Raw genomic sequence first — 13988 nt, 5'->3', positions numbered from 1 at the left:
CATTCACATGGTTTGTCTCTATTTATACAGGGTTAATTGTCCAGGATGTTTTTCAGACTGTCTTGCCCTTCTCTTTCCTGTCCCCGGGGGGAAAACCATTAACATAGAGACGTAGAGCAATCAAAAGGGTCAACAAGTCCCTTGGGTACAAAATCAGCCTTTATTCTCTACTCATTGTCTTGTGTCTTTTCTTATCGAAGCCATAAGTAAGATCGAATCTGTTCTTTTAAGGCCCTGATATACTTCAAATGAAGTTCATTTTTATTCTTCATTTGGGGGAAAAAAGTTTGAAAAGGCTATGTAACATTTACTTGAAACACATGTACAAACCCGATTCCAAATCAGTTGGGACACTGTACAAATTGTGAGTAAAATGATAATAATTTACAAATCTCATAAACGTATATTTTATTCACAATAGAATATAGATAACATATCAAATGTCGAAAGTGACATTTGGAAAACTTGCATGCTTTCTCTGAATATTAAAAGTCTCTCAGCGAGCAAACGTACAGGTGCGGATATATATTGGCAGTTCAGATAATTGGCAAACTCTCACGGATTTCGTCAGTATCAGCAAAAACAACACAGGACTGGACTGAGCCTTCAGGGAAAACTATGTCTTCCATTCGCCGATCACTCTGTTTCTCACTCATTTCTTAAGACTACTGCACTCAGTGAGGACATTGCCATTTTCACAGTAAAACCAGATTACAAGTTTTCCTAGCTGACTCAATCTTTCTATCTGGTGTCCTACAACTCATGTTCCTCATTGTTGGCATCATACTACAGAACAGATCACAGAAACACTGCCACATATCCTGAATGGCTGTCATGTTTACAAGGGAATGCACATAACATGCCACAACAGAATGGTTGATGGTTGAACCTTATAGTGAACGACATATCAAACCATTTATCACTTTAAGCAAGAGTAGGCAAACATTGTGTAAATTCATCCATGATTCAGTATTGCAGTAGTAACTCTGACATCTTTTCATGTTTGTCTGCTAATACACCAGATGTTCTTGTGATCATTAAGGAGTGTAGAGGTGTTCGTTTCGGAAGTTGCATGCACCTTTGAGTGTAGCATAGAGGAAGCTTTTATGACTAAAGTCTTTTTATATCAAAAACTCTAAAATACAATTTCAGAGACGCTGTGTTCATATTCATAACAACTGAGCGATATGCTTAATATTGTGAAGACCTGTTGCATGCCACTGGTCCATGATTTTGTACATGTATTTAACTGCATCTATAATGTTTATGTCCCAGTAAATTGTTTTAAGTGGACTTAAATAAAATGTTTGTGTGTGTGTGTATGTGTGTGTGTGTGTGTGTGTATGAGAGTTTCTTACATTCTGAGAGTCCGGATTCGCTCCAAACTCCACCAGAACTTTGGCCATCTCAACATCTTTCTGTCTGCAGCAGATGTGAAGTGCCGTGTCGCCATTCGCCTGGAAACATAACTCAATCATCAGAATGCAAACCAGATATATTCATGCCGAGATGTAAAATTGGGTCATATGATTTCAAAACAATGGTCAATCACAGATTTGAGACTATAGAGCATCACAGTCCCGCCCACAGCCCGAGAGAGCTCTGGTGCCGGAAGTAAATTTCCCATTCATTTCTCCCATTGACTTTCGGAAAAATCCGTATCTAAAGAGTTTTAGAGCATGTGTGAGGATAAACAGCTACGGCTGAAGTCATAAACATATAACATATAACTTTGAGTGAAAAAAATAAGAGAAAATCTAAAAAAAGTCAAAGGTACAAGACTGTGTACATATTTTCATTTCGAGCGCAGGAACTACTCATCCCATAAACCACCGCGCCTCACAGAATTCGACTGAAGCCACAACCGCGAACGAGCCTTTTGAGCGACTTCCAAATCTGATGACGAAAACTTTTTCCTCCAGTGAATTTTATTTTATATAGTGAATGTGCAGTAATAGCAGTTCTTTCAGTATTAATCATGTAAATAAATAGTTTTATATAGGTATTGTGTATTGATTTTTAGATTTATCATCGTGTATTTTATATTGTGTGCGTGTGTGAAAGTGGTTAACGATAACGTCATGGTGCAGTGCTTTATAAGTTACCTGACTGCAATCACCGCTCAGTCGTCAACACATGTCGTTGCCATTACACAAATGTTCAGTAAATGCACAAAAATGTATGCCTAGGCTAAATATTGTTTTGACAGTGGCATTATAAAATGCTTGATATGACTCATACCATATGAAGGCTACAGTAGCCTTGCTAAAGTTACCAACCTCCCTGCAAAACTCTCATGGCAGCCAAGTTACTGCATTTGGTCACTATTTACTGCTATGTGAAAAAAAGTGAAAGTCGTGATGTTTGCCAAGTATGGTAACCCATACTCAGAATAGATGCACTGCATTTAACTCATTCAAGTGCACACACAGCAGTGAGTAGGGAACACACACACACACACACACACACTATGAACACACACCCGAAGCAGTGGGCAGCTATTTTTTCCAGCACCTGGGATTCTGTGCCTTGCTCAAGGGCACTTCAGCCATGGGTATTGAGGGTGGAAGAGAGCTTGTTCATTCACTCCTGTCAGCATTGAGACTCGAAGTCTGACTCGAGTCTGACTGTGTGTGTGTGTGTGTGTGTGTGTGTGCACTTGGATGGGCTAAATGTAGAGCACAAATTCTGATGGACTTCAAAGATCTAAAGGAAAAAGTGACTATTTAAGAACTAAAGAGCTTCATTTTGAGAAACAGATGAGTAACTGTCCACTAATGACACTTAAAACCAGCTAAATCATAGCATTCAGAGCTTTTCATCTGATTATTCCTTGCACATGTTTTTTGCTAACTTCACAAATGGAGTTTGGAAATAATATGAAAAGGCGTTTTGCATTACGGTAAGTCGTTAAATAGCAAAAAAAAGAAAAAGAAAAAAAAGAACTTGATTCGATCGCATGAATGCATCCTGGTTTGGAATGTCATGTGATGCTTACCGCCTTCACGGCTCTGAGCTGTGGCTCTGATTGGTTGGAGAGGAGTTCCAGAACAATCCCAACATTCCCCGCTTCAACAGCCAGCAGCAGTGGAAGGCAGCCGTCCTGGACAGAGAGGAGAACGACAAGGAACATTTGATCTCGTAGTGAAGAAGATCTAGTACTTACTCATAATGGTAGATTTGGTAGACATCTCCCAACCCTAATACTGATCCATTCAGAATCACTAAAACAATGACCAGCGCATTATCTAAAACACCTTCAGCAAGCATTCATTATAAAACACTTGTGCTTTTATGCCAAATACAGGCTGAAAATAACAGTTTACTGCAATCTGGACATGAGTCACTATTCTCTCCGCCATTTCTGATGAAATTGCCCTTGTTTTCTCTGCATTAGCATTGTTTTAAACATATTACTAATGCATTACCTTACTGGATCCTTGAACTTTCCATAAGTTTACCGGTTTTAAATGACCACCTCCTGGGTAGTGTGCTATATAGTGTCATTTCTAATCACCAAGACACTGACGCTTTGACTCAGTACCGGCAATATGTCAAAGATTAAAATATTGAAGTGCCGGTGTTGTGCCCAATTCTTCCTCCCTGCCAGATTATTATTGGTATTGGTAGGTTTTAGGATTAGGTGTGGGAGAAGGGTTAGGATTAAGGGAGGGGTTAGGATTAGGCAATCAATTCTTCAAAGCTTCAACAATGGGGAAATAAATTTTTCAGAGGGTCAAAATTGGGCAAAACATGACCCACTTCAAGTACTGCAAAGTGTATATATGTGTGTGTATTTATATGTTAGAATATATAGAATAGAAATTGAATAGAGAGTGTTAGTTTTAGGGGGTCAATTGTAGATGGGTGAGATGTGTCTTCAGCTGTTTCTTGAAGATGGTTAAAGACTCAGGTGCTCGGATCAAGTTGGGCAGGTCAATCCACCAGCAGGATTTTGTGCCTCTTTGGGATGGCACTACAATGCACCGTTCACTTGCAGAATGCAAGCTTCTGGAGGGCATTTTTTTCTCATATATGAATCAATGAGGGAGATCAGTGCTTTTGTACCTTGTCTGGTGTAAGACGCGCATCTTTGCTGCTGAACTGGAGCAGCGTTTGCGTGACTCTGAGACCTCCGGCCGGTCGAGACACTGCGTAGTGCAGGGGCAACTGATCATTGGGCTAAACATGAATGGGAATTCAGTTAAATCAGTGTGAGAATTAAATACTATAAAAAAGTGTGATGTAATTCATGTGTTTTTGGACTTTTTATTACTGAGGTATCATTTGACATACATTGAGTACAATGTTAACCTCATGAGATTCACATACAAAATGTTTTAACTGTTGTAAATGTTTTTCTCCCTGTGGACAACAACTGGACAATTGTTATAATTCTTGGGAAAAGACACTCACTAAGATAAACTCAAGTGAAGACAGTTAACATAATCAACTGCATAGTTGTGCCTATTTCCAGTAAAAACAGGAAATGTTTTTTGAGACCCATGTTATTGGTCACGATCATGCATCCAGAGGTCACTGAATAATCACATTAAAAGACTGTTTTACGATAATATTATGTGATTTACATTATTAAAAATGTGCAAGAAATGTGTGCCTGAAAGTCACAAAGCAGACATTTGACTATTTTTTAGTTAAATGTTTAATGCAATTAAATAACCCATGCATGTAAAAAAATAAATAAACTATTTGAAACATCTGTACCAGTTTTTTAGTTTTTTTCACTACACAAAAACACATCTTAGAATGAGCTGAATGTGATTGAGTGAAAATGAAAGTAAACTGAACATCTTACCCCTGCTGGTAAATTGGGATCAGTTTTACTGGCCAGTAGTTTGACAATCTCTTCTTTGGAGTGAGCTGCAGCGATGTGTAATGCTGATCTACCATCCTGATAAATAAAAACATTATTTATTCATACATTACATATTATTAAAACAAAAAAAGTGTAAAATTTGTTTTAGTGTGAGTAGTTATTAGTTGTATACTGTGCTCAAAATATCTGTCAAGATGTATTCCTTTTAACGTTACTTCTTTTTTTCTGAAGAAATGATGCTGAACTTTCAGATTTGATGAAAGGTTTAAATTATACAAAATTTCACATCGATTTATTTTATTTAATTGTAAATAATATTTCACAATTTTTGGTGAGCAGAAGAGACTTTCAAACAACATTTAAAAATCTTATCGATCCCAAACTTTTGACCAAACTTAATCTATCTAAAGTTAGGAGTGTTTGAGGGTTATGAGTGCTTTTGATAAAAGGAAGAGAAAATCAAATGCAATGGTAACATGCGCACATGCGCAGCTCGACAGACACTCCAGCGGGATAGCCATCATGTCAAGAGAGAAATGTTAATATATATATATACTGTATATATATATATATATATATATATATATATATATATATATATATATATATATATATATATATGTATATATACACACACACACACACACAAACACACACATTTCAAAAGTTTGGGATCAGTAAGATTTTTATTTTTTTTTACAGAAATTTATACTTTTATTTACCAGTGATGCATTATATTGAAATATATTTTTAAAAGGGGAGGAGGGTCTAATGCTATTTTATGCATTCTGACTTATTTACAGAGTTAAAAAGTTGGATTCTCCTGCTAAAGTTTCGGCCAAAGTTAAATAAAAATGAGTTGGATGTATTTCTGTGCCAGTACAGCTCTTCATGACGTCATAATGGGTGGAATTCCTTGTATGGGCATTTTAAATGTGATTCGATCGGCAGCACTGCACAGGACTTGCTCGAGAGGGAATTATCATTTTGATTGTAGACCACGAAATCAACAATGTCACTAACTAAGTGTGTTTTTGGATGTGAGAGAAATGTGATGTATGCACTTAATGTTTCAGCGCACCAGGAGGCTCTTAAGATCACCCCTGTGTGTATGTTATGTTATCAATGAAAAAAAGATTTCAGAGTTTTAAGTAAATTAGAAGTGAGTTGGCACTCGTCTAAGTGTATTTCATGTTATATAACAGATAAGATCTGTGCCTCAGTGGTAGAGAATTGCTTTAGCAGCGCAAAAAGGTTGCGGGTTGAATTCCCAGAGAACACATGTTAGGTAAAAAATAAAAAGTATAAGTTGCTTTGGATTAAAGCATCTGCCAAATGAAAAATATAACATATTGCTGATGAGGATTGTTTTTTTTCTTTTTCCGAATGCCTGATTTGTCTGGCTATTGTATTATTTGATTGGATGTATGTAGTGAACTTGTAGAACAATTCCCAATGAAATGGCTGTGTTTATTGGCCATATGGATGTCTTTGATGAGTCAGCTGAACAGCAGGCTACACACATAGAAAGGTTTGACAAATTTGTTTTTGCAAGCGATATTGCAGATGAGAAATGAGTCACGGTGTTGGTTAGTTCATCTACAAATGGACTGCCGCAGAGCTTGATCACCACTGATAAGCCGGTGCGAAGACATGTGATGATATTGTGACTGTTTCGAAAGACCATTTCTCACCGAACCCGATGATTTAGATTTCATAACCGCAGTCAGCATGAAACCGAGACAGTAGCACAGTATGTCGCAGTTCTGAAAAACCTGAGTGAACACGGCAAATTTGGGATGCATTTGCAAAACGCGCTGCATGATCGCTTTGTGTTTTGGCTGAAAACGGAGTCTGTACAGAAGCAGCTATTGACAAAACCAACTCTCATGTTTCAAAAGGCAGTGGAGATTGCAGTGTCTGTGGAAACAGCTGGGAGGGAATCTCAAATGTTAAGTAGCTCTTTGAAAGTGCATACACTGTCCTTGAAAGAAAAAGGAGGAAATAAATGCTACCGTTTTGGAAGAACAAACCATAACGAGAAAGACTGTTATTTCAAAGAGCAACAGTGCCACAGTTGTGGTAAAAAAAAGGCCACATTTCCATAGTGTGCAGAATTAAAGGGAAACACATGACTGAATGTAGTAAGGCCAAGTCAAATAGGGTGAAATATTTCCAGCAGAAAAAGAAAGTGCTTCAGATGGATGTAAAGGACTCATCTAGTGACGACACTACAGATACGGATCTTGCACTGCATTTGATGACTAAAAAGGAGGAATTGTCCCACATTCATCTTAAAACAAAGGTAGAAGGAGAAATTATGGAAATGTAATTAGACACGGTAGTGGCTATCTCTCTAATTTCAAGAGAACTTTACACTGCACAATTAGCTCATAAACCACTGTGCACAACTGATGTGATCCTGAAAACATATACAGGAGAAGTGTTGTCTCCAGTAGGGGTTATCGAATTTAAAGTGAAAATGAACATACAAAAAGCTAAATTACCAATTTATGTCGTGGAAGGAAGTGCCCCACCTCTACTCGGCAGAGAGTGGCTCAAGAAAATCAGGTTGAATTGGCGTGAAATTAAGAGTGTGTAAAAGGATGCACTTGAGAGAGTGCTATCAAAACACAAAAGATAATTTCAGGAAAGGATTGGGCTTGTTAAAAGGTATTGAAGCCACAGTGTCCCTAAGGCCACAGTCTCATCCACGATTTTGCCAAGTGTGCAATGTCCCCTATGCTATGAAGCCAAAAGTAGAGGCCGATATAAATCGACTATTGGAGCTGGGGGTCATCTCCCCTGTGACATGCAGTGATTGGGCCACACTGATTGTGCCCATAGTTAAAAGGAACAGGGATGTGAAGATTTGTGGAGATTTTAAGCTAACAGTGAATCCACAAATAGAGGATTTATTCACATCATGAGCAGGGGGACAGCACTTCACTAAGTTAGATTTTTCAAATGCATACCTACAAGTGCCCGTGTGGGAAAGCTCACCTAAGTGCCTATAAATTACCTTTTGGGATTGCATCGGCACCTGCAATTTTCCAAAGGGCAATGGATCAGATTTGACAAGGCCTCTCTAACGTGCACTGCTACCTAGACAATATACTAGTGACATCTCAAAAATGTGGATGCAGTCCTTACTCATCTGGATGAATTTGGGCTATGTGTTCTGCGTGAGAAGTGTTAGTTCTTTAAAGACTCAATGGAGTACTTGTGGCATATCATTGATGCTCAGGGTCTTCCTAATTCACATGTAAAGGTCAGGGCAATCATGGATGCACCTGCACCAAAGAACCTCACACCACTTCATTCATTTCTGGGACTTCCAAATTATTACAGCTGATTTATCCCTAATATGGATATAATGCAGAGGATATTTTAGTGAATTGCTTTTAGTACCATTGAGGTTTTCTCTACTAAACTTCTCCACATTTCTAACCAATCGGGTTTGATAGATAATTGGCAAGGGACTGAAATATCCCTCATCCCAAGAGTGATTGATTCAAGCTTCGTTCACCACACAATGTCCAAAACGAGTATTTACATCAGCAGAAATCTATAGGGTAATTCCATACATGCAATGGGAAACAGGAGCTAGGCTGAATTCAGACCTCAAGGGCTTTGGAGAACCTTGAGTACAGACTTGTCCCCTGAAACAAAAGTTATGGATGCTAAAAGGCACCAATGAGCTACGAAACAAAACAACATAAAATTAAAATGCAGCTCAGTGAAGTGTCAAAACACAAGTACAAAAAAGATGCTGAGTGGAAACAACATTTCAGCCAAACAATGCTACAAAAACAGCTAGAAATCACTCACTATTCACCCACGACATTATAGCAACTTTACACAGAAATATAATTAAAAAATGTATTAATTATTGATTATATGGTGAAATTGTTTTTTTTTCTCTTCTTTTTTTTTAAATTGTAAATTGAACAAAGATAATTGAAATACAATTTACAAGTAAATAATATTTCAGCTTTCTTACTTCAAAATGTCAAATTTAATTAAATGTGCTGAACATTTAGTTAAAACTAACCATTTCTTTATAATTATTTGTGAAACTAGCAATTCCTGATTAAAAAATATATTTAAATTAAATGCTACACCAAATTTTCTTCAGTGCATGATACTTTGAAATTATTTTTTTATTATTATTATTATTATTATTTATTTTTTATTTCATTATTATTATTATTATTATTATTATTATTATTATGCATATCCAAAAAAAAAAAAAAAAATTAAGAAATATGCACAGTTTTTTTTTCTCCATGTTTTAATATAACAGCTAACCTCAGTTGTGGGACACTCTGTTTGCCAAAAAAATAAAAATAATAATAGATTTTTTTTTAATTAAATTTTAAGACTAATAAATGACTGTTTTATGAGTTCATTTGATTAAACTTAAAAAAAGCTAATTATTATTGTCCTACACTGTACTTTTTTTAGAAAGTTGTAAATAAACAAAGATTACTGAAATACATTTGGCAAGAAAATAATATAATTTTTTTAATATTTAATTAAATGTATTACTTTCCATTTCTTTGTATTTTTTTGTGAAATTTACTAGCAATTTCTGAGTGAAAAATGTTTGTATATGCAGAAATACAGCTTGTAAAAGGCACCACAGATGAGGAGCAACACATAAAGATCGGCAGCACTGCACAGGACTTGCTCGAGAGGGAATTATCATTTTGATTGTAGACCACGAAATCAACAATGTCACTAACTAAGTGTGTTTTTGGATGTGAGAGAAATGTGATGTATGCACTTAATGTTTCAGCGCACCAGGAGGCTCTTAAGATCACCCCTGTGTGTACGTTATGTTATCAATGAAAAAAAGATTTCAGAGTTTTAAGTAAATTAGAAGTGAGTTGGCACTCGTCTAAGTGTATAGACTATTGTCCTACACTGTACTTTTTTTAGAAAGTTGTAAATAAACAAAGATTACTGAAATACATTTGGCAAGAAAATAATATAATTTTTTTAATATTTAATTAAATGTATTACTTTCCATTTCTTTGTATTTTTTTGTGAAATTTACTAGCAATTTCTGAGTGAAAAATGTTTGTATATGCAGAAATACAGCTTGTAAAAGGCACCACAGATGAGGAGCAACACATAAAGACACCCAACAAGAATGAAACTAACCGAGTTCTCACTGTGACACTCACATTCACAGCACTGCAATACTTCACAATAATATCTCACAGATTCTGCACTCTGATTCATCATCACATTTGAGTCAGTTCGGGAGTTCGGAGAGGGTTCGCGAATCATTTGAGTCAATTTGGGGATCGCGAATCATTTGAATCAGTTCGGAAGTTCGGAGCGGGTTCGCGAATCATTTGAGTCAGTTTAGGGATCGCAAATCATTTGAATCAATTCGTGAATTCGGAGCGGTTTCGCGAATCATTTGAGTCTGTTTGGGGATCGCGAATCATTTGAATCAGTTCGGGAGTTCGGAGCGGGTTCGCGAATCATTTGAGTCAGTTCGGGAGTTCAAAGAGGGTTCGCGAATCATTTGAGTCCGTTTGGGGATCGCAAATCATTTGAATCAGTTCGGGAGTTCATAGCGGGATCGCGAATCATTTGAATCAAAGCGGGTTCGCGAATCATTTGAGTCGATCAGTTTGGGGGTCACAAATAATTTGTATCAGTTCGGGAGTTCTGAGCGGGTTCGCGAATCATTTGAGTCAGTTCGGGAGTTCACAGCGGGTTCGTGAATCATTTGTGTCAGTTTGGGAGTTCAAAGCGGGTTCGCGAATCATTTAAGTCCGTTTGGGGATCGCGAATCATTTGAATCAATTCGGGAGTTCGTAGCGGGATCGCGAATCATTTTAATCAGTTCGGGAGTTAGGAGTGGGTTCGCTAATCATTTGAGTCGATCAGTTTGGGGATCGCAAATCATTTGAATCAGTTGAATCAATGTTGAAAACAGTTGTGCTTCTTCATATTTTTGAGAAAACCCTGATGTATTATATTTTGTTCAGGATTATTTCATTAAAAAGTTCAAAAGAACAGCTTCCATAAATGTTGTTACTGTTGTTTTTGATCAATTTAATGCATCCTAGCTGAATAAAAGTATTCATTTCTATATGAACATTGAACCACAAAACCAGTCTTAAGTAAATTTTTAAATAAGATTGCCATTGATGTATGGTTTGTTAGGATCGGACAATATTTAGTTAAGTTTAGTTAATAATATCTGGAATCTGAAGGTGCAAAAAAAAAAAAAAACAAATCTAAATATTGAGAAAATCACCTTTAAAGTTGTCCAAATAAATTCTTACCAATGCATATTACCAATCAAAAATTACGTTTTTATACATTTATGGTAGAAAATGTCCATAATTTTTGGCATAAAAGAAAAATCAGTAATTTTGACCCATACAATGTTTTTTTTTTTTTTTTTTTTTTGGCTGTTTCTAAAAATGTACCCCAGTAACTTAAGACTGGGTTTGTGCTCCAGGGTCACATATATGAAAAAGCTGATGTTTTTGGAAGAGCAGCACATGTTGAACAAGCGGACAGATTTCCTGTTAAACTCTCTCGCCCACTCACTCACAAGTTTCATCATCTCTTTATTTTTCCTGTCTGATACAACCTATTGCTCACAGTTGATCCAAGCTACACTTTTAAACACCCACAGACAATTACTCTCTGAGGCATCCACTGCTCAGCAAACTCAGATATTGAAACCTACGTACTGTAATACCTCTAAAACATTACAAGCTTTATGTGTCAGATTTCATGACTGCATAAAAAGTTTATAAGATCATAAACTGTGATTTGAGCAAAGACCTAAAATGAGGAATAGGAAAAGTTCACCCATAAAATGAATAATTGCTGAAATTTTCATCACCCTCAGGCCATCAAAGACGTAGATGTAGATGTTCATCAGTACATATTTCGGGCAATGTAGCATTGCATCACTCCCTCATCAATGAATCCTCTGCAATGAATGGGTGCCGTTAGAATCAAAGTCCAAACAGTTGATAATCCACAAGTAATCGACACCACTCCAATCCATCAGTTAACATCTGAAGAAGCAAAAAGATGCCCATTTGTAAGAAACAAATCCACCATTAAGATGTTTTTAACTTCAAACTGTTGCGTCCGGCTAAAATACCAGTCCATAATCCGTAGTAACACTTCCTCCCTGGGCCGCATTAATGCACGGGCTTCCGATGATTCCGGAAAATATTGTAATCGGATTTTATAATTTGTTGGCTGTCCCTTTAAAATTACGCTTTATTATCGCTTTGCTTTGAATGCACGTGCGGGCGTTGCAAGTAGAGATCTGCACTACCCAGCGCCACCGAGTGCGGCGCAGGACAATATTTGATGGGTGAATGCGGAAGCGGGCGGCAAGATATTATTGTGTGCGGGTTGCGGGAAAATAAAATTATTTGCGGGATTCCCCCAAAGTGGAAATATCTAACAAAATAAAATAACTTTAAACAAATAAACCTTTATTTATAATAAAATAAAGTAAAATTGACTTTGCGAAATGTGAGGATGCTGATGATACCATAGACAGCGACGTGTAATTCGATTCCGAAATAGCTAGATATTTAAAGGTCCATAAATAAATCCAGGTTTATTATTATTATTATATAATTTATAGGCTATATAGCCTAATTATTCTAGGTATATTTGTAGCTATCTATATTTCTTTATTTCTAAGTTCCTTGTTCATGTTCATCCATTTAATTAAACGCAAATAAAATGAAACATTTGTTTATTTTCCGTTTCTTTTTTAAATGTATAGCTATTCAAGAGGGGAGCTTGTGAAAAAATATCAGAACAGCAGGCAGAATATGCAAAAACTACTATACGTTTACCCGCGGGATTTTGCGGGCCAGAGCGGGACGAAAATAAAATATATTTTTGCGGGAGCGGGAGAAAACTTTGCGGGAGCGGCACGGAAAAATCCCTCCCGCGCAAGTCTCGTTGCAAGTCCTGCTCGAGAAGTGTCAGTCAAACCCTCTTTCACTCAATGAACCCTGCAATCATTAATTGTCTGAAATCCAATAAAATTAATCATTGTCTGAAAGCATTCGGTTATTGGCCTGTATCGAACTCACGTTACATACTTACGTTGAATTCTTTATAAGATAATTGCCGCATATTCTAATGATGACATTAACTAATCTAATAGCTAATCTAATGTAACAGAAATGTCTCGTAAATATGAAAGTGGTTCGCAAAAAAGAAAAACAGCACAAGATAAAGTAGAACGTCGACCAGTTTGTAAAAAAAAAAAAAATCCGAAACTAACATCATATTTTAACGCAGGCCCAGGGAAATATGAAGATGCAGATAATGGTGAAGGGGAAAGGGAATCACCGCCATTTACAGGTTATACTAGCAGGCTGGCAGCAGTAGATATGAAAGTCTATCAAAATAATGAACTCAGTGATACCAACGTTTTCAACTAACCCGCCCGCAACTAGGACCGCAAAAAAATAAAAATAAAATATTGTACCCGACCCGCTTCCTGAATGCTCATCGTAGCGTCATTGGGCTATAGGAACATAGGCGAAACTAACAAGGCAAAAAAAAAAAAAAAACAAAAAAAAACACACACACAACACAACTTAAAATATTATAATTTTGTCAAGAATTATAAAAAAATCGTCAGTAAGCTCATAATTTGTACTAAAATAGTCTGGCTATGTCTATTTGTATGTTTCTGCAAGATCCGCAGACATTGAGGTTCGGGTTTGTTCCGATCAGAGCTGGTGAGCGGAGAGCGCATTTCTGAATATCCCGATCTGCTCGCTCATTCCGTGGGGTCTCGCTCAACGAGCTTATTACATTGTCTGCTAGGCTATATATCTGCTTCTTATTTATTAAATACGGGAAACTGATTGATAAAACATTGATCAAAATTAAGATACAATTTATACGAAACGAAAATCTTTTAAAAAGAGTTTTCTATAAAACAAAACTTAATGAAGTCGTCATAATCATGTTTTACCAAAAACAGCGCTGTTGCTCCCCATGCAGTCTTCTTTGCCGCCTCCATCTCTACCTGTAGACTTAGCCCCGTGCGTCATCTTCGCGTCAGTTATTCAGCCAATAAAGTGTAGGCATATGTATTTCAAAAATATATCAATGACAAGGG

General features: G+C 36.7%; 1 protein-coding gene across 1 annotated transcript in view; it reads right to left on the bottom strand.

Annotated features, from left to right (window-relative positions):
- Positions 1-13988, bottom strand: part of LOC113062623 (serine/threonine-protein phosphatase 6 regulatory ankyrin repeat subunit B-like) — a 70994-nt gene that overhangs the window by 54346 nt on the left and 2660 nt on the right. Inside the window, exons 3-6 of the mRNA XM_026232601.1 lie at positions 4817-4912; positions 4069-4182; positions 2999-3103; positions 1359-1457 (exon numbers count right to left, since the gene is read on the bottom strand). Of these exons, the coding sequence (XP_026088386.1) occupies positions 1359-1457; positions 2999-3103; positions 4069-4182; positions 4817-4912 (414 nt within the window). The remainder of the gene's footprint in view (positions 1-1358; positions 1458-2998; positions 3104-4068; positions 4183-4816; positions 4913-13988) is intronic.

The sequence above is a fragment of the Carassius auratus genome, chromosome 44 (assembly GCF_003368295.1).
Source record: "Carassius auratus strain Wakin chromosome 44, ASM336829v1, whole genome shotgun sequence".
In the NCBI taxonomy this organism is placed as follows: Eukaryota; Metazoa; Chordata; class Actinopteri; order Cypriniformes; family Cyprinidae; genus Carassius; species Carassius auratus.
Note: the sequence above shows the minus strand (reverse complement) of the source record. Positions and strands in the feature narration are given on the sequence as shown.